We start from the raw sequence: 24,588 nt of genomic DNA, 5'->3' as shown, positions 1-24,588 counted from the left end.
AGTCGGAGCGAGTTTTCGAATTGGACCTCCAGGGTACCAATCCTAAATTGGGAATAAATTTGATAATTTATACTTTTATTAGGCTATTTAGGGTATCCTAAATATAGGGGAATTTTAGGAAAAGTTACTCTAAGAATTGTGATGAATAATATGATGAAATTTGAATTTCAGGGCTCAGGGGTTTTGAACGCCGTGGGCCATAGGCCGGGGTTTTATCCAGCTTTTCAGGAATCGGGTAAGGGGATTAAGTTAAGTCAGTAATTTTATGAAATTTGAATCAATTTAATTATTATGTTTATATAAATTTATTTAACCGTTCGAAATGGATTTTACAAACCTAAGATATATGGTATGGTATTTTTGAATAAAATGAATGGTGGAAAGTTTATTTGTTTATATGGATATGTTAAAAGTGGAAAATCATGTGGCAGATAATTTAATTTGTATGAATTATTGTATATCTGGATTTGAGATTTTGAAATACTAAATTATTTGTGAAATACTGAATTGTTTAAGAAATACTGGAAATGCTTGTGAAAATACTAGAACTATTTATGAAATGCAGGAGTTTGAACTAACAGCCAATGACCGGGTGTTATTTGATTAGCCAAGGGTCAGGATTATTATTTGATGGTCGAGGACCAAGTTTTAATTGATAACTATATGTCGGATTGTATTTGTGGCCGAGGGCCAGGTTTTTGGAATAATAGGAAATATATGTGAATTGATGTTTTAAATGATGATTTCTATTATCTAAATTGCATGACATGCTTTAGGAACCCTGGGGACCAGTGTACTGTGAGCACGGTACCGTTGCTAGTTAGACCATGTGCACCCACACTATCTGGATAGACGTGTAGGGGGTCCAGCCAACTATCTGCGTGAGGTTGAAGTAAGGGCGTCGGACTTGCAGCTTTACTGTGGATGCCTGCAGATGTGTTTGCAAAGGATGTTATTTTTGACTTTGTTTGGGCTGATCACCCAGGCTTAGTCAAACCTTTGGGCTGCACAACCCATGCCATGGGGAAAGTAAATGGCGTGTTTGCCACAGGGAGTGTCTTATATGCATATTAGTTAATTTATGTGAATATGAATAATTAATAAGATAATTTATAGGGCTTGCTGAGAAAGGCGAGTACCTTAGAAGCAGTAATGGTATTAGAGCAGAGGGAAGCTACTTGTATGGACTGGTAATCTTCCCTTTCATCGACTAATTGTGTGTGTGAGTGTAAATTAAGAATATTTTCATAAATATGTTTATCTATTTAGTGAATTGGTTATTTTCTGTACACTAAATGCATGTTGGCCACACACTGACATTAACTTAGTCTTTCCTTTACTGAGTTGTGCCTCACACCTACTTTACAAACCGTCTTTTTAGGGAATCCTAGAGATCGGGTCTAGCAGGCTAGATGAGTCAGTATAGTGGTGTAAATTTTATGTAAGTAATGTGTGGATAGAGATTTTATTTTTGTTTAGTTTTATGGGATGTAATTATGTGAAAATGGATATATTTGTGTATAAAGATAATTAGAACTCTTGTAATGTAATTTAAGGATTTTTTATTTTATTTCTGCTGCATATGTGTGTTTTATATACGATGAATAAGGTATTAGGTACACAGATGTCACTAAAGTAGCACTCTGGGCCCACGTGGCGGATCGGGGTCGTTACACACATCGACTGCCACCTTACCACACTCTGATCGTGTGGTTGCACTATCATAATCTGAATATATATAACTACAATATCGTGCTCCTGAAAACTGACCTAAACTAAGTCATCCAAGTTTTGATATCATATACTATGTTTCATATGCTGAACATAACTATTTCATCATAATATCTGTCATAATAATAATCTCATAAAAATAGCATATCATACATCACGACCCTTGCGTCGACATATCATATCATATAAATTATGACCTTTGTGCCATTCATATAAATTACGGCCCTTGCGCTGTATCATATAAATTACGGCCCTTGTGTCGTTACATTATAATATGCTTTAAACATATTTTCGTACGGTTTTTAACAATTTCCTTAAACAGTGATAACATGGTTATTCTGAAAACATAACTTTTTGTCATTACATAAAATTATAAAATTTTATACCCATGCCACGCAAAAGTAAATCATGTTCTACTCATAAAATCTGCACTGAAATCATTTTTCCTAACTAAATGTATTAAAACAATCTCCTGTTAACAGCAGTAAATTTCTCAAACATAATTATATGCTATACATAATTTCCTAGAATAAAATGTTATAAAATAGTAAATATTTCCATGAAAAATACTGACTTAATTTATTCCCTTACCTAATTTCTTGAACTACGCAAACAGGAATCCCAAACTGATGCCTACGACGCTTACCCGGACCTTGAATCAAAAATCATAATTCCATTAAATCAATCATAAATAAAATACTATTTTAATATTTCTTAAGCCCATAAATTTCAAATAAATAATTATACCCTTAAATATGACCAATTTATTTAATTCCTCAAATCCCATTCTTACTTTGAAATGGTGCTTAGAAAACCCAAATTGAAAATTTTACTCCAACCAAAATGACGACGATTGTGACTAGGACCCCGCGGTGGTGCCCGATTGTCGATTTGGTTAAAGATCTAAAGAAAAATTGAGAAAATAGGGAAATATTACCTTACTCTAGGAATGATGCCTACACCGCTCCTATGACAAATCCGCTCTAATGACGGAGAATGAAGTCCAGCGGTATTTTTTGATTTTCGATCGAGCGAAAATCAATCGAGAAATTGAAGGAAGTGGGAGAGAGACGGAGGTGAGCCAGAGAGAGATTTAGAAGGGGGGAGGCTGCGGCTTCTCTTGGATTTCCAATTCAAATGCTTCCTGAAGCAAAGTTTGGATATATAATAATAATAATAATAATAATAATATCAATATCATTATTATTATTATTATAATATTTAATTAATAATAATTTAATTAATTAATTAATTAATTAAAATAATATAATTAATTAATTATTTATTTAATTTAAATTTTTTTAGGATCCACTACATCCTCTTGTAATAATTATTTTTGAAGCATTACATCACTTAACTTTTCCTTTGAGTGCATCACCTTGAGTCTCTTCTCACTGATGTGACCAAGTCGTTGATGCCAAATATTGTTATCGACATTTTATGTAGTAACTGAAATAGACATACATGCATTAGAAGTCATATAAAGCGTTCCACTTTTCTTACCTCGTGTAATTGTTAATGTACCCCTTGAAATCTTCCATTCATCGCCAATGAATATTGAGATGTATCCCTCATCTGCCAGTTGACTAACTGAGATCAAGTTCTTTCTCAGGTCTAAAATATATCTAACATCCTTCAACTTCCATACTGACTCGTTCATCTCGATCTTTACAATTCCCTTGCTAGTTATGTTGCAAGGTTGATCATGTGTCATGTATTTTTTGAAATTTTAGGAAAGTTATGTATCATGTATTTCGGCTTAAATAAAATTCATGGAAGGCTAATAGTTCTGGATCTTTTGACTGGGCCGGGCCATACCAGGCTTCGATTTCCTAAACCCAAGCCCCAAGAACAAACGCTGATCTAGGCCAAGCCCACATCAGCTTTAATCAATCTCAGCAGGGCGAATCAATCTCGGCCGTCCATTTAAGGGCACACGATTCCCATCCTTTAAAACCCTACTCTTCTGCCCCGTCTCTTTCCTCCTAGCGCCAGGGTTTTCCTCGCAGTGCAGATCGACGTTGGTTTTCTTCCCTCGTCGCTGAATCGTAAGGTATGTGTCTAGAGCGATGGGTCTTCTTCTTCTACAAGTTCGTCATCTGGGTCGCCCTCATTTTCTTCTGCATTACATGTGATGTATCTGTCGTACAAGTTTTCATGTTTTCCTTGTCGTCCGTTTGGTTCTTGATGATTTGATTGATGAATTTTTATGCAATTTGTACGCAATACAATTGAAAAAAAAAAACTTTGCTAGGTCCTGGTGGCTGCACAAGGCTTAGTTAAGCTGATTTTTTAGTTTCAATCTTCCTTTTTTTTTTCTTTACGTTTATTTAGCTATTCAGATATAAAATAAAATATGTTTTGATATTGTTTTATGTGTTTTATATTTTAATACTTTTTGCTGTTAATTCTAGATGTTACTCTGGATTGACTCTCATATTGGGTGGTTATTATCGTATTAATTGGTCGTCTTGTGGGATTAGATTTTTATTCTGTATGAAGAAGCTCTAGATTCGTCGAAGTTGGCCCGAGTTGGAACTATTGCTATCGAGCTGCTAGTTTTTATTATTACTCTTTCCTTTGAATCTAATTCCAGTTTTTTATTATCCGTATACTGAAATTGGGTTATATCTGATATTAGCACTAAATGTTCCTCTTTTTTAAGGTCCAGATTTGTCAAAATGTATAGTTCAAGGAGGAAAATCCAGAAAGACCAGCACGCAGAACCCACTGAGTTTGAGGATACAGTTGCTCAGGTTCTGTTTGTTATTTTATTGCTGATGCCAATTTTAATTGCCTCCTTCATCTATTTGCTTGAGATTCCCATTATCAATGCGTCTGCAGGCACTGTTTGATTTGGAGAATACCAATCAAGAGCTTAAAAGTGACTTAAAGGACCTTTTCATTAATTCTGCAGTGTAAGTGCTACTCTGTCAGCAAGTCATGTTTGAAAGTATTGCCTTTGAAAGAATAACAATATGTACTTAATACTGATGATACCTACTACAATTTGCAGTCAAATTGATGTCTCTAGCAATCGCAAGGCTGTTGTTATTCATGTTCCTTATAGATTGAGGAAATCTTTCCGCAAGATTCATGTTCGTCTTGTGAGAGAGCTTGAGAAAAAGTTCAGTGGCAAGGTAATTTGAACTCCTTTTTTTTTTCCCTAACTGAACTTTGTCATGCAATTGAAAAAACCAAGGAACATTGCTTTGTTACTACAGATGTCAGTTGATCTTGTACTTATCTCTAGCTTGTCACTTCCTGTATTTCCAATTTTCCCTTCATATTAGTGCAAATCAACAGCCAACCCTATGATATTGAAGTAACAATTAGTTGAGTAAAATCTTGGCAACCTCATGATTGCGTGGTTTCCTTCAATGGGAATTTGAAAGGATTTTCCACTGTTGATAAGTGCTGTATATTTTGATAAATTGGGGTCAAAGAATTAACACATGAGTTTCTGTTGTGGAGTTTACCTTCTTGCACTTAGACCCTCCACTACCTTTTTCTATAGCATGAAGGTTAGAGGAAGTAGGTTTAGATGTAGAAAGCCTCTGGATTATGGAGATTTTATGTGCTCCTTCAGAGGGGTTAATTTTTCTGTGATCTTATCTTTTCTTGGCACATGTAAAAAGATGATAATTATTCAATTGCATGAGGTTTTGTTGATCATTATTATTTGCAAGTTGGATCTTTTCAATCCTTCCTCTCCTCTTTAAGTTGCTTGTGCTAGTTTTAACCGCAATTGAGAATCTTTTACAGGATGTTGTCCTGATTGCCACCCGAAGGATAGTGCGTCCACCAAAGAAAGGTTCAGCTGTTCAGCGACCGCGGTCGCGCACACTTACTTCTGTGCATGATGCCATGCTTGAGGACATTGTGTGTCCTGCAGAAATTGTGGGAAAGAGAATCAGATACAGAATTGATGGGTCAAAAATAATGAAGGTAATTTATGATCATTATGAAGGGCTTGTTGAGATCATAGTGGGTGTGGAGAGAATAGAAAATAACAATAATGTTTTGTTATTTTCTTCTACTCTTCACTTTCTAATGTATTCTGTTGACCTGGTGGTGTTTTTTCACATTGCCAGATATTCCTAGACCCTAAAGCAAGAAATGACACAGAGTACAAGCTGGAGACCTTTGCTGGCGTATACAGAAAGCTCTCTGGGAAAGATGTTGTGTTTGAATATCCGATAACAGAGGCTTAAGAGCTGCTGTGGCTTGTCATTTTTTTAGTATTGCTTTTAATAGGGAACTATTAAAAATTTTTGTTTGAGATTTTGGCCTTTATGTCTTTTTAACTTGGAACATGGAAACATTTTTCTGTTGACTTTATATCCTGGGAGAATACTGGTTGTAGAACCTTGTGCTTTTTATTTTCTTCGGTTGAAAGCTATTTATGGCCTTTTTGTTAAGATTTGTCTGCAGGTGTTGATTTTTATTGTTAGTGTTCGTAATTCTTTTCCTTCCTGGTGTTTGTTGGAGCTCTGCCCCATTGTTCTTGTTGGTCTATTGAAACTATGGTTGCCCTGGTCATTTTTACCAGTTTATAATGCTCTGTAAACTAAATAGAATTTCTGGCTTGAAAGAATGAGGACCAGAGGGGGAAGAAATACAGGAGAGGTTGTTCTTGCAGAAGGAATGTGAGATGTGGGGGGTGAAATACTGGGGCTTGTACGCTCCATTCCAAACTCCTCCCAAAAGGGATATCGATCTTCCATGATCTCGACAGCCATTTTACAAGACAGGTATTTATCACTAATCTTAAACCTCAACTAGTCATTCCTTGTTTAAACTTGCTCCTGAAGAATGTGTTAAGATTTCCCCCATATGTCTGCAATCTAGAGGATTGAGCTGTGAGAATATATTATTCCATAGCGAATCTTACCTGATCATTCCTTTTGGCTATTGCCGTCTTTCCATCTTCCTTGGCAAGAGTTGTTCATATGGAGAAATCTAAGAATGAACTCCTATGATTCATGTATTCACGGTTTCTCATACTCTTAATTTATTAATGTTTTATGAAGTTCCATGTTTGTTGAATTCACCGTTCCTTCTAGACTGCTTTTCTCATTACAATAATTAGAGAAGAAGGTTAATGACTTCAATGTTTACTGCATGTTTGGTTGGCATGAATTGAGGCTGGAATGGAATCACAATTCCAAGAGCGATTCTCTTCTGCTGTTTGTTTGCTTATTATAATATTGGGATGATATTCCTTTGGTATTGACGTTCCCCTCGTCAAAAGAATGGGGCATCCCACTGGATCTTCATGGAAGACAGAACCTCTTCTAGAAAATAACAACGGTAATCTCTTCTGAAACTTTTGCAAGACCTCAAACTTCTTCCTACAATGCAGAGAAGACGAATAGTAGAAAAGATGAAAAACTTTTAGCGACTAAATTGATCACGTTATTTCAAAGTTAAAGGGCTTTGAACTGAAAAAAACCAAAGTTATTTTTCAAAATGCAAAATTAAAAATAAAGCAGTAACTGATATTGGAAGGCCCAAAAGCGTTGAAGTTCCGACACAGGCAGAATGGCAAATCGGAATCCTGCTGATATTATCTGATTTGTCAGATAATGAATGTGAAAGTGCTCACCATATCTCACATCAAAAGCCATCTTCAGGTTCTCTTAATAATCACAGTTCATGCTCTGTTCGGTTAATTACTCTCGTCTCTCTCTCTCTCTTTCTCTCTCTCTCTCCGTATAGGAGCATGGACATAAGCAGATGATGCAGGGTACAGTATATATATATATATATATATATATATATATATATATATATATATACAGGAGCATGAAGCATGAGCAGATGATATATATATATATATATACACACACACACACACACACACACACATGCATGTAGCATGACATGTAAATCTATTCCTTGCATGCATTTGATCATGATGCTTTTGTTCATACACATGCATTTTCGTACATCTTCTGAGATTGCAGAGGCTTTCTAAAATTTTTTGGTTTATTTGAAGTTTACTGGGCTAATGATCAAGCTGCCAAAAAAGACATTTTCTTAATGTATGGTCAAGAAATTTTGACCTGCAACTGCAAGACCAGAGATCTAGTTAATTTTAGGGCTAATTAATTTAAAATTTTTTTTTAACTGTCCCCAAAAGGGAAAAAATAATCCTAAGAATTTGGAAGGAAAAATCAGACTACTTTTGTTTAATTTCCTTTAAAAAAAGTATAATTTTTTTTAATCCTAGAGAAGCATGACACGCGCGCACACACGTATTAGTGGGCTATATTTTTGGTGGGGGAGTTGAACATGAATTTGTTGAAGTAGCTAGCAAATTAAACAGGTAGAGGAGAGGATGAATTTATAAAGAAGTTAATTAATGGTGCCGCAAGGGACTTAACTAGTGATTGAAGTTGGAGAGAAAAAAAAAATGTTCGATATGCATATTAAAGTTTACTTTATATAGATACTAGACCTAAAGTAGTAGTTTTTGATAATATATATCTATAAAAAAGTTACTACTATAATAGTATTCATTAATTATAAAAATATTTTTGTAATCTTAATAATAAATACGAGTTAAAATTTCCTAATTGCTTCAACTCTATATAAGTGTAAGCAAGGCTATATTCATATGTCCAAATCATTTTAGACTAAAAAACAAGAAAAAGAAAGGAAAAAATGATTTTTACATTAATTTCTAAGTTCTTGTAGAGAATGAGAAGAAGAAGATGGCAAATCACCAAAAATATTGATTGATCACAATACCATGCTTAAAGATATTTTGTGTCCCACTGAGATTGTTGGGAAACGCATCAAATACCATATTGATGGGTCCCAAATAGTAAAGGTAATTTATGATCATTACTTGTTTGTGAGATCATATTGGGAGTGGAGACAATGGAAAATAACAATAAAGTTGAGTTTGGTATCCCTAATTATGAAGAATTCTGAGTTTTGTACTGTTGAGTTATGCATTTTCATAGCATTATGCCCAATGGTTACTGAATGGTGGTGACGCTATCCTTCTTCTTCTTGGTGATATATGTTGCATAAGGCCTGCCACTCTATGTCCACTGGGTTTGAACTGTTGAACCTTTAGGCCTGCAGTGCAACACCTGTGATGTTTCAGAATGTGCATTTCTTGAAAAGTTATAGTAGAAACTGCAATGGCCTGCTTGCATTACATTACATGTGATGAAATGTGCTAATAGTTGGGCTAATTTGCCTATGCATTTTGACTGAAAAAAGAGTAGGGATGGAGTAGGCTCGTAATTCACAATAGAAAAGTTACGGTTATTTCATGTAAGATTTAGAATTTGAAAATATAGAAAACTTATAACGAGTTTTATTTTTTTATTTTTTAAGTTTGGTTTGAGAAATGAATGTTCCATATTATAGTTGGAATGTTAAATTCCAACTTGAAGTGACTTAGCATTCAGAAAATATGTGCATATGGGTTTGCTATTGCTGGCCACTTATCATCACCAGCCACTCTTTCTTTTTGATGGGAAACTCCTCAACTCCCCATCCCAAGTGGACAATATGATTTCTATGGTCTACAAAATGAGGAAAGCAAATGATGACTGCAAACCCCATTCCTCTTCCTCTCTCTCTCTCTCTCTCTCTCTCTCTCTCTCTCTCTCTCTCCTTCCTTTATCTTGTCCTTTTTGACCAAAAATACTTGATAAAACTCATAGCAACATTCCTAAATTCATTTGGTGCATAGTCTTCTTTGTCACCTTATAATGAGAATTTAAAAGTTGGGAAAGGTTGTTCTCTTTCTTTTTCTCTATGCTCTTCTTATTACTCATTTGAACTTTTGTTTTCAAGTTTTCGTCAATTACATGAAATTTGAGGCACTGTTTGCTATTAAATTTGATATGAACTTGAGTTTTATGAAATTTGAGATAGTTAGATGTAGTGTGAGTTTATAGAACCTGTGATTGATTAAACGTGGTAGACAACATTATTAGGGATAGAAAATAGAAAGAAAAAAAGAAAGCAACGTGAGACTTAAAAAAATAAAAAAAACTCGAGTGGAGGGTAAACAAAAGCTATGTGAGATTTCAAAAAAAGAAAAAAAAAAAAAAATAAAGAAAGAAAACTCAAGTGAAAGGAAACAGTCTATCCCTTATCACACATCTCCAAGAAAAAAACATGATCCAAAAATGAAACCATTTGTGGGATTTTGCCACTAGAATATGGGGCAATCCTTTATCCAACTTCTTCCAAATGGATCAAAAAATGAATCCATTTGTCTAGAATTGCATAGCATGTCATTGCCCAGGCATCTCCAAGGACAGTACTATGACCCTAAAGAAGTTTGGATGGTACATGGGGCAGTTCTCTTTCCAACTTCTCCAATTATAATTTCCTTTTCTCTTTGCAACAGCTTTTGGAAATTGGAATCTGAATACACAACAGCCCACTCAAGCTAGAGTCATCATGTCATCCATTTTAAAATTATGCAATATGTACATATGCTCATAAAGGCTGAATCATGTAGATATTTATATGCATATATGTCCACACCTTGATTCATTTAACAATATTTTGAATAATCTAAAATGGGTTTCCTTTTACGACCAAATGATTACACTAGGCACAAAGACTACTAAGCAATACAATAAAAAATAAAATAGTTTTTAGGTTTACATGTACTTTTTTCTATCTTTTCTTTTTAAATAAAAGAAAAAAAGTCAAGAAAATGTAGATTTGAGAAAATATTAGGAATAAGTCATAGGAATTTACGGATTTAAACATTTGATTATAATACTATGGGATTCAAATTAATCTAAGCATTCAAGAGCACATATAGCCAAGTTGTAAGAAAGCATTTTTCTATGCAGTGTAGGATCAAACCTCACCCTCCCCCAACTCCTCTAGTAAAGCCTTTTCAACAACCTTTAAAGGGATATATATATATTAATGGAAGCGCGTGCATTCTCTCTCACTTAAGAATATTATTGATGTATTCACATGATTGACTTAGGAAGCTTTAATTAGTAGAGCGTGGATAGTTTTTCCTTGATATTTTCTAAGTGGGCACATTGAATCTTTTGAGAGTGTGCCTATATGTATGTTTTTGACATTTGAGGTGACACATTATATTTTTTGTTTTCATCTATTTACACGCAATTTTAATTTCTATTTTGCCCCCCAAAGCATGGCTTAAGTGGTAAACTCAAGGCTCTCCTTGTTAAATGATCAAAGTTTGAACTTGAGAATTACGACTTTTCATTTAAGATAGTAACTTTATGTTTAAGTGGGGGAGGGCTTTTGTGTTTAAGTGGAGGAGGGTATCCAAATGACCTTGGGGCCATCATTTCAAAAAAAAAAAAAATTTACTTTCTTGTTGAGTAGTTATCAAATTCTAAAATCACGATCGTTGTTGATAATAGATAAAAATTCTAGTAAAAATCATCAAACATTTTTCTTAGGATGAATTTACTGAAAATTATAAACTTCACAATTAATGATAACATTTAACATTTGATGCCCCAAAAAATGAAGTACTAGAAATTAGGGTTTTTTTTGGTTGATGGAGAAACCCAAGCTCGGGTTGAGAACATTAGTTCCTAGTTCATAGCAGTCTATGAATTGTGTGCATCATGAGACTGACATATGTATGTGTTGCATTACATTATCAGCATTTGATAGAAGGATTTCAGAAAATTTCACCTACTACAACTGTCCTTAACATTTCTCTTCACTTATTTTTCTTTGGGGCTTGACCTAAAAAAATAAAGGGGTTGGTACCTTGGCCTAAATGATAAACTTAACAAATTGAACAGTACTATTGGGTTAGGCCTAACCAAGGGAAGGGATTTCTCTACAAATAGCTTTAAATTAAGGCTTGGGCCTTTCTAATCATCATCTGCAGAATAACAGTAGAGAGAGAGAGAGAGAGAGGGAGAAATGATTTGTGTGAATTCAAAACTCATCTGGGTCTGACATATCCTCATTAAGCTTTTGTGCACTTGCCCATATACAAGTCCAAAAAAATGAAAAGCAAACACATAATTTGAAATAGCAATAATTTCATAAGCAAGCAAATTGATCACTCGTCGTGCATCCCAAGTCATGATTTCATAAACCAAACCACATATTGTTAATTAATTTCAAAAGTGTGAACAGTATCATGAGATCAAGCCTGCAAAATCAATGCCCTACTACTGAAAGACCCAATTAGAATAGGGAATGAAGTTTGATCCTCTATGATTGTTCCAAGGCACTGGCAGGCAAGGGATATCTTTGCACACACACTGTTTCCAACTGATCTAAAAGCTCCCAATCATAAACAAGTAGGAGGCTTAACATGATTACTAGGGTAGTGTGCACTAATTACTTTCTCTACCCCATAAAGCACTGGAATGGATAGGGATTCCCTTTTGGGGCGATAAGGGACTGTTCTGTAATTTGACTGAAAAGTAAAAAATTTCACTTTGCCTTTGAAATTTCAAATTCACACAAAATCAACAGGAATCATACATGCCTGCCAAAGCAAAAGAAGGGATGTAATAAAGAAAAGGGGTGGAAAAAAGCAAAGAAGCACACTTGCCAACCCATCTTTAATTCATTATCAGTCACAAATTGAGGGGAAAGGGCTCCTCGCTCCCTCCTCTCTCTCTCTCTCTACCCAGATATGAACTCCCTTCCTCTCTCACTCCACCTCTCTCATACTTCATGCAAGATCCAAAGAACTCACCTACAAGGTATGCGTGCCCACACCTCTCTCTCTCTCCCTCTCTCTCTCTCTGCTTCTTTTCTTTTGCAGCTGCAGTTACTAGAAACAGGTTTATGCATCTGTTCATTAGCTGCAGTTGCTAGAAACAAGTTTATGCATCTGTTCATTCAACACTGCACATATATAGAAATTTCAGGGCATCGATCATCTGTATCCCTCTTGCAATTTCTAAAATTGGGAATACTCACACTGCGTATGGGGGCATAGGGTTACTTGTTTTGTATCCCCAAAAATTTTAATGAAGGTATCCTATTCCAAAGCTTTGGTCTTTGGACTTCCATGTTAGAACCTTGGAGTTCTAGGAAGGGATGAAGGGAATGGGAGCAAGGAATGGGCCATTCCTGTTGCATAGTTAAGGCCCAATGGGCCTCGAAATTGGCCTTAGGCCGATTAATCTAATTAACACAGGCCCATTAATCAAATTTGGGGTTTGTGCCTCATGCCCATTCAAATTTCCATCATAAAAATTTATTATTAAGCCTACAGGTAGGTTCTCAGTTGTGTATGGGTTGTTCAACCTGAGCACATCCTGAACAATTAAAGGACTTCTTTTTGAGAGGATTAATGGATGGGCTCTAGGGTAGACTTACACTAGAGATTGAATTTGGGTCTCAAAGCTCCAACAACCTTAATTTTCATTGGGCCTTGGCCTGGGCCTGGGCCTGACCCAGTGATTATATGTGTATACAAGCCCATGCGTTGGCAAGTGTACCCACAAGCTGTTTCTTTCTCTCTCTCTCTCTCTCTCTCTCTTAATTGTTTGGGGAGTGGGTTGTTGTAAAGTAAAAATAAAAAATTATAGTTGGTTTTAGGTAATCAAACACCACCAAAGTGCACCACATGGTTGCTTGGTCTGCCACCAAATAGACCAATTCTTTATACATATAAAATCTATTTTCTTCCTTATATTTTTCTTCTTACTTATAAAATCTATTTTCTTCCTTATATTGTTTTATTATTTATATAAATTGTAGTCTTCTTGGAAGTCAATTGGTCAAAAGCTGTTTGAGTTCTCATTTCTCTTGTTTGACATCTACTCGTAATATTGACTGTGATCTGCATATGGTCTTCTATGAGTCTACCAGTTGTCTTTTCAGTTAAGGTTTGAACCACATTCAAAAGAAAAAGAAAAAGGGTTTAAGCATGTCATATAATAGCATTTAGTTCTGAACTTGGAAAACGTTTGAAAGTTAAAAAGAGGTTATGCTGTCATTCTAAATTACTTGTATTGAATTAGCAAAGTTAATTTCCCAAGTTCTTTGTTTGCAAATTGTTTCTGAACATTTTCTCAGACATGAATACTTCCTGGTTTCTCTTTTGCTTTATGAGTAAGACCCAGAAAAAATATGAAAGTTTTGAAGGCCGTTTGCTCATTATGCACACACGCACAAAACAGAAGAGACAACTGCAGTGACTGATTGAGTGTTTATTACCGCAAGACAAAGTCCAAGTCTGAAATTTAAAGTTTTCCAAATATTTGACCCAGTCCTTTTTCTTTTTTGAGCAAATATTCTGACCCAGTCTGCCTTCACAAGATGTTAGTGACTCTTTTTCTTGTGGGTTTGACTTTGGGTCACAAGAAAAACTTTACAGTTGAAATTGTCAAATTCATGTTCTCAATTTTGACCTAGAAAGTTTGGCATTGATTTCAGAATCAGTACTTGATGGATTGGCATTGAAAATGTTTCCATCGGCTTTCCTTAATTGCCAAGTATTTTACTAGTCTGAGAAATTTTTTTACATTGTGACCGGTATCATCACCGTTCATTTGATGGGTCCCTCACAAATTTTTGGAGGTCTACTTCCTGCTACCCCTTTTGGAAATCTTGAAAACTATTGTGACAGTTTTTGTTTGGTTTGGCTACTGCAGGAAGCCTTGGTATCAGAGAGCAATGGAGATGGCCACTCTATGGAAAACAATTTCTAAATCCACAGAAATCCCAACGAGTAATGCTTCTCTATGGAAAACAATTTCCAAATCCACAGACATCAATCCAACCACCAACATTAATCCCAAAACACACAAGCTCAAGAAATGCACCTCCCTAAGGGTAGCCACTTCATTCACTAGAGTTTGTCTTTGTGCACCAATCTCCTCCTACACCGAGGTTTTCCGGGCCGAGCTTCCACCGAGAAGAAGCAACACTTACCCAAGATCGAAGCCATTTTCCACAACACCCCAAGAAAGGTCACTCCCCAGTGCAAGAATTAGTAATGAGGGAATTGCGAGCGCGAGAATTAGCATTGAAGGGAGGAGAGTTTTCCGGGGAAAATCTTTGACGGATGATGTTCTAATGAGGAGGTTTGTTGTGGAAGAAGAAGCAATGATGCAAGTTAGGAGGAGGAACCAAATGGAGGTGATTAGAAAGAGGAGTGCCATGAGAAGGAAGAAGCTTGGGCCTAGTCCTCTGAGTAGAATGGTAATGGCAAATCAAGAGGATAATAATATTTATTAGTTGAGAAGAATTAATCCTAAGTTTGCTTATTGTATGCAAACATTGAATTTGTATTTCCCTCATAATTTTTTCCCCTAAATTGGCTTAATGGTTTGTATTTGTAATGGGCATTTTTTTTCGCTACACAACACATATCCTTTGAAACCCAATTTACCAAAGCCTAATAGGATTGAGATGAACAACATTATCTATTTTAGTACCCTCAAAGTGCTTTGTATGAATGGATGATGTATATATATTAGAGATATTTGAATAATTAAGAAGCAATGTGCATATCAAAATGTTAAAGCACGATATGGTTGCAGCTGATTTTATTGAAATTAATCCATTTCCTCACAATCGACTATCTAAGGATCAAACAATCCAACATATAGTTTTAGCACGAGACATGCCTCAAGTCCAAAAAATGATATAAATAAAAATGAAATATATGATTTTGAACTTTTTCATTTCTTTCAAATTGGTCACTAAACTCAATCTGCGACATATTATATACACTAAGCTAACTTTATATAATATACACTAAGCTAACTTTATATATTGATTTAGTATCTTCGATTGTGCAACAACTTTTCCTATTAGTGAATTTCTCTCCTAGTAGCATTTGAGCTATCTAATTAGCTCGTCCCCCTCATGTACCACTTTATTTTCTTCTTTTATCAATCGAAAGGGTTAGGACTAGGTTTTTCTTAAGAAAAGTCAAGGATCACAATGCTTTTAATGATTTTTTTTTGCCCTTCAAGACCACAAGAACTTATTATGATCATTCGGTCAATTATATAAGAGACTTGTATATTACACATTGGAGGACGTTAAAATAATGTGTAGGGCTCAATGTAACTGACAGTAAAGTCGATTATGACACCATTTATGAAATTTACCTGAAAAATGAGCTACTTCTATAGTATAATTCAAATGAAAAGAGGATATGTTTAGTTAAGAAAAATATATTTTTATACTTCAAATGGTTGCGAAAAAAGTTACCAGTCTTTTAATTTTTCAACATCCAACATTTTGCAAAATAGTAACAAAATGTTTCTAAAATTTCTTCTACACTTCAAAACTTGAAAAATAAGACAATATTTTCACAATTTTTATTTAAAAAAAATTAGAAGAACCATCCTCTAGTATATTACACAATACATTCATTAAAGTTATATACATATGCTTATATACCATCAAATATTTTTTCCACCCACGCATGAGGCCTTGTCTCACAACCTTTTGCAATAATGGTACAATACCCAAACAAGTCTACAAACACAACTAAAGAAAACCAAAAACAAAAAAGCAAAAACAAAGAAAAACAAAAGCAAATCATGGATGGTGTTAGCTAGGGTTGCCCCCTTGCTTTTTCCACCGTACTACTTTAGTTTATAGGAGGCTAGCGACCCTTTAGGTTAGCCTAGCTAGCCAGCCTACCACCACATTTAGAGTCCTTGATTTGCTTATACTTCACTCTAAAACCAATATGGGATGTGCCAACAAATAAAAAGACAATTAAGTGTGGGGGAACTTTTGGTGCAAGTCCAGTTGTTACCTCATCCATTTCACTCCATAGTTCACAATCGAGGTTGGTATGGCAGCAATCTACCATTGCCATTTCACCCCCCAACAAACTATCAAGCTCTTTTCTTTTGTACCCTCTTTGTCTATCCCTTTGCTTTATTTCCTTCATTAAGCATGTTACTTTCTTTCGTCATGCTTTGATCTTTATGTGCCCTTGTGGGCATCTCATTTCTTACTATAAATTTGCATTTGATGTACAAAGATTTTTCCAAGAAATTGTCTCTCTCCCTTTTTGGATTTGCCAACTAATAATCTGTTGTTGGAGATGGAGGTTGCTCCATCACCACAAAATATTTCTCCAATTATTCACTTTTTTTTTTTTAGTGCAGTAGTATTTCTAGGGCATGTGCGCACATATACGTACATATATAAAACATTTTATATTTCTCTTTATTTTGAGGATGAGTTTTTATTTTTATTTTTTTGACTATGTATTTTAAGGGTGGGTGTGTAAGGTGATTTATTACATCTCGGTTTGAGTTGTAAAAATAACATTTTTCGTGTGCAAGAATAAGGTTGGTAGAGTTTCGTCCATTGGTCTATTACTCTTTTATTAACTTCTAATTCTTGGTTTTTTGTGAGAGTTGCGGTGACAATATATTACTTGTTTGTTGTATACAATATTCGATGAAAGAGAAAGGGTGCGCACTATATGGTAAAATGAGTAGAGAATTGAAGACTTTTTAGTAGAATCTTATTTGAGTCCTAGAGTTTAGACTTATCAATTAAAATAAGACCTTGTAACTAAGTGGAGAGGAATAAAGAGTTGAACTCAATGCTCTATTAAATTAGTCAGGTGCCTAAAGAGCTCTAGTTACCATCATATAAAAATGATTTTATAGAAAAAAAGGTCAAAAACAACAAATGAAAAATACTTTCTCATTAATATATAGACTTGAAAACTAAAGAAAACAAATAAAGGGACTTAGAGGCTTTTCACTTCTCACAAATTCAATTCGTTTAAAAAATATTTCATCGGAAATGAATGTACAAAGTCTCACTGTCACAACATCTCCGAGAAAGGGTCTAGCATGGCGAGAGATAATAATATTAAAAAATTGATGGAGTCGCTACTAACATGATATTTTCCTAGGTGCGGTTAGTTCACCTAATTACTACTCGTTGATTAGTCTTCTAGACTTGTAATCTTAGGTCAAGTAACTAATAGTCTTAGTATGCATTAACCTGAATTGGGATCGAAAGTTTAGTAATGCGAGGGAAAGGTACTAGCACCCCCTACATGCCGGTTCTATGAACGTAGTAACGACCCGAATAAAATGGTAGTTAAATAATAAAAGAAAAGGGATATGGAAACCAGAAACAGAAGGAGGCCGTCGACTTCGTTTACAACATTGAACTTTGGAAGGATTAAAGGAAAGGGGGTCAGCAGGGCTTCGTCGGCGAATATAGGGGATTCGTCGACGAAGACTTTAAATATTTCGTCGACGAAGGCTTTAAACGTCAACGAGAAAATACCGAGAGGGATTTTTGGAGCCAACTGAATTTCGCCGACGAGGAGTGGATTTTGTCGACGAAATGTGTGAAGGACTCGTCGACGAAGGACGGGCTTGTCGATGAAATCCCCTGCTTATAAATATGAAAATCCGAATTTTTTTCTTATTAAGGAAGCCATCTCTTTTTTTTCTCTCTCTCCTCTTCAGTTTTCTCTTTTTCTTTCGTCGATTTTGGGCTAGATCTTCATCGGATCAACAATATGAAGTCACCACGATACTCCTGGCAGAGTTCTCTCCAAATCTACTGGAGCGGATCGTGGAAGAAAACTAGTTGGAAATCATCCCAGAGTTGAGGTAAGGCTTTTTAAGTCATATTTGGTTTTGCGCTAGTTATAAGAAATGTTGTGCGCATGAAAATACTGAACTTTAATATTGGAAATTTTCATTTTCAGGGTGTTGAGTTGGGAACCCTGCGGGTGCGGGGAAGATTTTCTTAGGGGCATTTCAAGAATCAGGTAAGGGGATAAATTAAGCTAGTTCTTTTTGAGAAAATGCAAGTATAAATATATATGTAGCATCTGGTTTCAGGAAAAATAAATAAATAAATAAATAAATAAATAGATATATATATATATATATATATATATGATTTATGTTTTGAAAATACTGTTTAATTGATGATATGTCAAATACGTGGAAAATTTGTTCAGTGTGGCATGAGTATAGAAATGTTGTGAAATACTATTTTCTAGGAATCTGATTACGATATGAATTTTTATGATGGAAAACCGGCGAACGAGCCGAGATGTTTATATATATATATATATATATATATATATGTGATTTGTTGGCGTACGGGCCGTGCTATGTGGATATGTTTGCCGGCGTACGGGCCGTGCTATGATAAAATGTGTAATACCGGCGTACGGGCCGATGATTTTCATGATACACGTATATATGTGAAATGATATGATTGATGTGAAAATAAATGATATGAGATATCTATGTACCATGATTTTAGTATATGTATATGATATCAGAATCTGGTTGGCTTGGTCTAGGCTAGCACTTGCACGGTACCGTTGCTATGTGTCCATGGTCCTCGTGATCATGATATCTGTGTTAACGCCGCTGTACAGAGTGGTGTGAGATTGGATGGTCGATGTGGTTATTTTCAAGAAGTGTGCTGTTATCACCCCTGGTGTACGGACCAGTCTGGGTAGACCCATCGGACCTACAGGCTACTGTTTGACTTGGTAGTGGTTGACCAACCATTGTCAGGTCCCGCCTTCGGGCCACATAACCCAGTCATATGGGGGTAATACATGAAAACAGCCAGCTAACCTACCAGAATTGTTTTATGTTATTATTATTATGAGATAAGATATGTTATGAAAATGCAATATATTTTGCTATGTTTTGATTTATATATTAGTTTTCCCATATTTGATAAACAGTACTGAACATGTTATGCATGATATATGTTGAACACAGAATACTCATATTGTCACACACTAGTATTAGTTTATTTCCTTTACTGAGAGGTGTCTCACCCCTAAACTTTACAAAAAATTTCAAGAGTCCCAGATAGGGGAGTGGGAAAAGCCCCGCGGGCATAGTGTGGTTTATCTGCCCTTTTTGAAGGGTAAGTTTTTGGTAGGGATAGTATGATTTTGTGGGAATTGTCCATAGATTTCATTTTTGGGATGTATATATGGAAGTACAGTGATTGTAGTAACTCTGGTACATTGTGATGTATGATATGATGGTATGTAAATGTTTGTACATTTTCTGCTGCGTAGGCTTCTGCTGTATGTTCTGATGTATCCTTGATACCCACGGGTCTAGGTGGATTGTTACCTGCTGAGCTGGAATGTGAGAGGTGTGGTTTTGATTTTATGATGATATTATTATTATAAAAAAAAATATGTGAAAAATGAGCAGGTCGTGACAAACGTTACCTAATTAATCATGAATTATCCCTAAATTGAGTATAATGGTCTTTGATTAACTCCTTTAAAATAAACAGATAAATAGATCAATAAATAAATAAATAAATAAAATTAAAGGGAAGATGAAAACCATAGTGCGATTTAAGAATGTCTAACAAGACCTCCAAACGAGAGGATCTTGTTAGATAAATCCACCCTGAGAACTAAATTTTTTTGAGATTTTTAAAAACCTTTTCCTATTTTTTTGGTGTTTTTTTTTTTCCATTTTTTTTGTCAAAATAACTCAATTTTTTTTTTCTGATTTTCAAATATTTTTCTAGATTTTTTTTTTTCTGATTTTTTTTCTACTTTTTTCAATTAATTTTCTCTAATTTTCAAAAAATTAAAATTGAACCGGTCTGATTTCTGAACAAATGGTTTTATTTATTTTATTTTTAATTTTTAAATTAATTTTAAATTTTGATCTGCACCGGACCAAGCCCGGTTAGGTTTAGTGGGCCACGTGTCCACCCAAAGTAGTGACACGTGGCTCACCTTATTTATTACTTTTTTTTTTTTTTTAAACTTTTCTACAACAGGGTGACATTAGCAAGGCATCAGATCCTGAGGGACTCTTATTGTTTGAATCATCAGCAATCCAGCCATCTAGAGAAGACACAACTTAGATAATCAGGATTGTTCCACTTCATCCCTCAAACACACGACTCTAGTTGTCAAATTAAGAAACAAATCGCTAAATCTTTATTGATGATTTTTCTAATTGCTTCTTTTGTGCGTGTGTGCAGGTGCCAGTAGGGGATTGGAGGGCTTGACTTTTTTATTTTTCATTTATTTTTTGTATTTTTTGTTCTTTACAATGTAAAATTAATATATCCAAAATTTCCCTAGTATTTCATTTTTCCTATATTTTTTTATGACATAAAATTTATTAAATTTTGTTATATAAGTCCCTGACAAATTAGGGTGTCTACACTCACCTCATGCATCACTAGCCCAAAGGAGTCGTCTTACATAAAAAGAGGTTCTATAGCAAATGTGGGACAAGCTAAGATTAGCTTTTGAAATATACAAAACACCAAGATTCACCTCTCTTAAATTCATTTTGTTTAAGAATGAATGGAAAATTTTGTTAAAGGAAATAGGCTCATCGATTAAAAAAAAAAAAAAACTATCTAAAATGGCAACTACTTGGGAAAAGAAAGCATGCATTCCCCCCCCCCCCTTCTTTCTCATTAAAACCTTATTTAAATTTTAAAATAATTAATATAACTTTGTACAATTTTTAATCTAAATTATACAAATTTAATTTAAATTTAAAAATTTGAATTTAATGCTTTCTTTCCAAGGAGCATTTCATCATGTTCATCATTAACTAGTTATTATAGGCAGCTGATTAATGATCTGAGCTTATCATTAATTGGTAACCCTAAAAATAAGATTATGGTGCAAATCATAAAAGGAGATCACCTGTGCATAAAAAAGCAAACTTGAAAAGTAATTTGCCTAATTAAGTACTCTTAGATGCAAATTCTAGCATTATATGTCAAGCCAAAGTTCTTAGAATGTTGTGCATAATTCTAAAGAAGATCTAGAAATATTTAAGAGAGACAATCCTTTCACATAAAAATTGCAATACCGACAGTATATATTGAGTTAATATATGTTTAGATCCATTAAAGTAGTCATTTGGGATTCCGGACATTGGTTGATTTTCTCAAACTTTTATATTAAGGGTCTCGATTTTGAATATGAAAAAAGAAAAGAAAAGAGGAAGGTATATAGAATGGGAGATGAGCTATCTTAATTGTGTAATTTAGAGACAGTATAGAGTCAATCCCCAAAAAAAAAAAAAACACATACATTAAGACCCTGTTTAGAACTTTGAAAATCTTAAAGAACGGAAAATATGAAAGAATTCATTTTTTCATGTTTGGTTATCAAGAAAAGTAAGAAAGAAACAAAAAATATACCAAATCTATAAATAAAAAAATAATTTTATGAGAATTAGTTACATTTGTTTTTTCTTAATTTTTAACCATTTAAAAACAAAATTTTGTTTTAGGTAGTATTTGGTATAGTGGAAAAATATAGTGGAAAATGAGTTTCTTTCTTATTTTCCTTTACTTTTCTTTTTCCAACCAAAATCCTTGGTCCAAACATACTACTTGAAACTCATATTTGAGCATTTCTCCCACTTGTGCGACTTCTACTACTAACACAATATTTGGGTCTCGTACCTTTAACCTCTCATTTGAAAGTGATTAGAAAATAAATCATTGGGTTGAAATTTGATATACTCCAAATATATAATTTACCATAAGTTCAGAAGAGACTAGAGCCTAGCATTGATGAGGGCAGTTACCACCTAAGTCAATTGCTTAACCAGAGCAATTGATGTCAACTTCATGATGACCAGAGTAATCTACGCCAATGCTATAACAATCGGAGCGATTCATGCTTGTGCCATAATTTGCCAATAAATGACACATCACCCTTGGGTCAAACTCCATCACTATCAATGGGGATTCAGAGAAGATGTTAAGGTATCTCATTCTAAACTCTACTTTACTGTTGCATAAAAAACCTCTCAAGCCAATCCCTGACTTAGGCATCGGAGAGATCCCCCGGAATACACCTTGGGTCTCCAAGCCTTATTTATTTATCTCTTTTCAAGTGGTCGTGATAAGGGATCGTGAAGGTCATTCAATTTTTGGTTGCAATAGTTGACATTGTTTGTGGGAACTTCTTGAGAGATTTTCTCTTTCAATCCTTGATCATGACTACATCAAATAATTGAAGGTCGATGCATTGGCTCGATTGAGATCGTCCGAAATGCTGCTGTCCGACACCTAGACGTACTTGATGCCATTCGATCCATCGCCGATCAGGACCCTACCCAGTGCAAACTCTTCATTCGTGGCCTTGTATGGGACACTACCATCAAGAACCTCCGCAAGGTTACTAGGAAAAGTAAAGGGTACGACTTTATTACGTTCAAGCACATCAATGACACTTTACTCGCATTGAAGAAGCCAAGTAAGAAAATTGATGGACGAATAATTGGGACCCAGCTTGCGATATTGGGAAATTCTGGATCTAATGCGAATTCAACTACAATTGATGTTTCTATGTGCAAGATTTATGTAGCCAACGTGCCTATGCTCAAGGTATGATTTTTTATTCATCACACAATAATAATTCTAAAAAAAAAAACAAATATATGCCACAGTTTCAACGCTTGAAGAGCTCCGCCTTAATGGCTAATAATAATTAATAGGATGTTTAAGTTATTTAATTGATTGAACAATGACCTATGCACCAAATGCATAGTGGGGTCATGATAGTTGCATTACCAGTCAAATAAACAAAATCAAGCTTTGAAATTCCAATGGGTTGGCAGAATGCACCATGGGTTCGGTAATAATGACTCTTGCACATCCATGTGCGCTAAACAGTGCTCTGAACAGTGAATTTGAAATTGTAATTGAAAATTTGAGTTGAAATTGCAATGCACACTAAAATTGCACAATTATAGCAACTGCAATCGGAAAAACCCCAAACAGCAAAATCAAGCTCCTTAGTGACATTCTGTCGAGCACCTGGAGCCTAATCAGCTGAACAATCAACACCATAATCAAAGCAAACAGTAACAAAATCACCGTTGTCAATGGTAGACATTTCACAAATCTCAATCTCAAACTTCAATCTGCCACTGCACTCACAACCCCATGTCCAAAAAATTTAACATGGAACTCACAAATCAACTAAGATACAATCAAATAATCTGAGTTTATAAGCCCCACAGATGACATAGACGACACGAAAATAGTCTGCGAAATCTATAATACTGCACGCTCACCTGCAGTTCCCTTTGCCCCAAATGATCGAACACTTGGTGCATACACGTCCAAACCCTTTGAAACAAATCCATCCCGAATCGATTTTGAATCCTAACTGGTATTGAAAATACCAGAATTCATATTTTTAACCCAATTGAAACCAAAACTGCAAGAACCTGTCAAATTGAACAACCATCCCGCATCATAAATTACCAAAATGTTACTGAAGATATAGCCTAAAAAAATGAGCACACCTCATTAGGCAAAGAAGAATCGACCCAACTGATGAGCAACGTTTGTAAAGCCAGAATACTGCCCAAAAAATGAGCACAACTCATTAGGCAAGGAAGAATCGACCTAACTGACGAACAGCGCTCATGAGGCCAGAAGACTGCCCAAAAAATGAGCACAACTTATTAGGCAAAAAAGAATCGGCCCAACTTACGAGCAACGCTCGTGAGGCTAGAAGACTGTTCAAAAAATGAGCACAGCTCATTAGGCAAAGAAGAATCAACCCAACTGACGAGCAACGCTCGTGAGACCAGAAGACTGCCCATAAAATGAGCACAACTCATTAGGCAAGGAAAAACCGGTCCAACTGACGAGCAACACTCGTGAGACCAGAAAACTGTCCAAAAAATGAGCACGACTTATTAGGAAAAAAAGAATCGGCCCAACTGACGAGCAACGCTTGTGAGGTCAGAAGACTGCTTAAAAAATGAGCACAACTCATTAGGTAAAGAAGAATCGACCCAATTGATGAGCAACACTCATGAGGCTAGAAGACTGTCCAAAAAATGAGTACAACTCATTAGGTAAAGAAGAATCGGCCCTACTGACGAGCAAAGC

At 35.1% G+C, this 24,588-nt stretch overlaps 2 protein-coding genes across 6 annotated transcripts; both read left to right on the top strand.

Moving 5' to 3' along the window:
- Nucleotides 1-3,545: 3,545 nt before the first annotated feature.
- On the top strand, nucleotides 3,546-6,152 carry LOC131150510 (small ribosomal subunit protein eS7). Of its 4 annotated transcripts, none has more exons than XM_058101265.1 (6): nucleotides 3,546-3,784; nucleotides 4,397-4,487; nucleotides 4,576-4,649; nucleotides 4,748-4,871; nucleotides 5,497-5,679; nucleotides 5,826-6,152. In XM_058101265.1, exons 2-6 carry the CDS (start codon nucleotides 4,413-4,415, stop codon nucleotides 5,943-5,945), a joined length of 576 nt encoding a protein of 191 aa, XP_057957248.1. In that variant the 5' UTR covers nucleotides 3,546-3,784; nucleotides 4,397-4,412; the 3' UTR covers nucleotides 5,946-6,152. The 4 variants fall into 4 exon arrangements, with proteins under 4 accessions (XP_057957248.1, XP_057957245.1, XP_057957247.1 ...); XM_058101264.1 differs by having other exon boundaries at nucleotides 3,653-3,784; nucleotides 4,403-4,487; XM_058101262.1 differs by having other exon boundaries at nucleotides 3,634-3,784; nucleotides 5,497-6,152.
- LOC131150508 (uncharacterized) lies at nucleotides 6,077-15,216 on the top strand. 2 transcript variants are annotated; one of them, XM_058101261.1, is made up of 2 exons: nucleotides 6,077-6,485; nucleotides 14,340-15,216. In XM_058101261.1, the coding sequence occupies exons 1-2, from the start codon at nucleotides 6,457-6,459 to the stop codon at nucleotides 14,923-14,925; spliced, it is 615 nt and encodes a 204-aa protein (XP_057957244.1). In that variant the 5' UTR covers nucleotides 6,077-6,456; the 3' UTR covers nucleotides 14,926-15,216. The 2 variants fall into 2 exon arrangements, with proteins under 2 accessions (XP_057957244.1, XP_057957243.1); XM_058101260.1 differs by lacking the exon at nucleotides 6,077-6,485 and adding an exon at nucleotides 12,193-12,437.
- Nucleotides 15,217-24,588: the final 9,372 nt, after the last annotated feature.

The sequence above is a fragment of the Malania oleifera genome, chromosome 3 (genome assembly GCF_029873635.1).
Source record: "Malania oleifera isolate guangnan ecotype guangnan chromosome 3, ASM2987363v1, whole genome shotgun sequence".
Taxonomy (NCBI): domain Eukaryota; kingdom Viridiplantae; phylum Streptophyta; class Magnoliopsida; order Santalales; family Ximeniaceae; genus Malania; species Malania oleifera.
The sequence above is the reverse complement of the archived record's forward strand: the minus strand, read 5'-3'. Positions and strand labels throughout refer to the sequence as shown.

What these genes read in the sequence shown, in the direction of transcription:
- LOC131150510 (XM_058101262.1), top strand. Translation starts at nt 4,413, where the DNA reads ATGTATAGTTCAAGGAGGAAAATCCAGAAAGACCAGCACGCAGAACCC. An exon ending in CTTTTCATTAATTCTGCAGT is followed by an intron (nt 4,650 to 4,747) that starts GTAAGTGCTACT and finishes TACAATTTGCAG; the next exon opens with TCAAATTGATGTCTCTAGCA. An exon ending in AGAAAAAGTTCAGTGGCAAG is followed by an intron (nt 4,872 to 5,496) that starts GTAATTTGAACT and finishes AATCTTTTACAG; the next exon opens with GATGTTGTCCTGATTGCCAC.
- LOC131150508 (XM_058101261.1), top strand. Translation starts at nt 6,457, where the DNA reads ATGATCTCGACAGCCATTTTACAAGACAG. An exon ending in ACAGCCATTTTACAAGACAG is followed by an intron (nt 6,486 to 14,339) that starts GTATTTATCACT and finishes TGGCTACTGCAG; the next exon opens with GAAGCCTTGGTATCAGAGAG.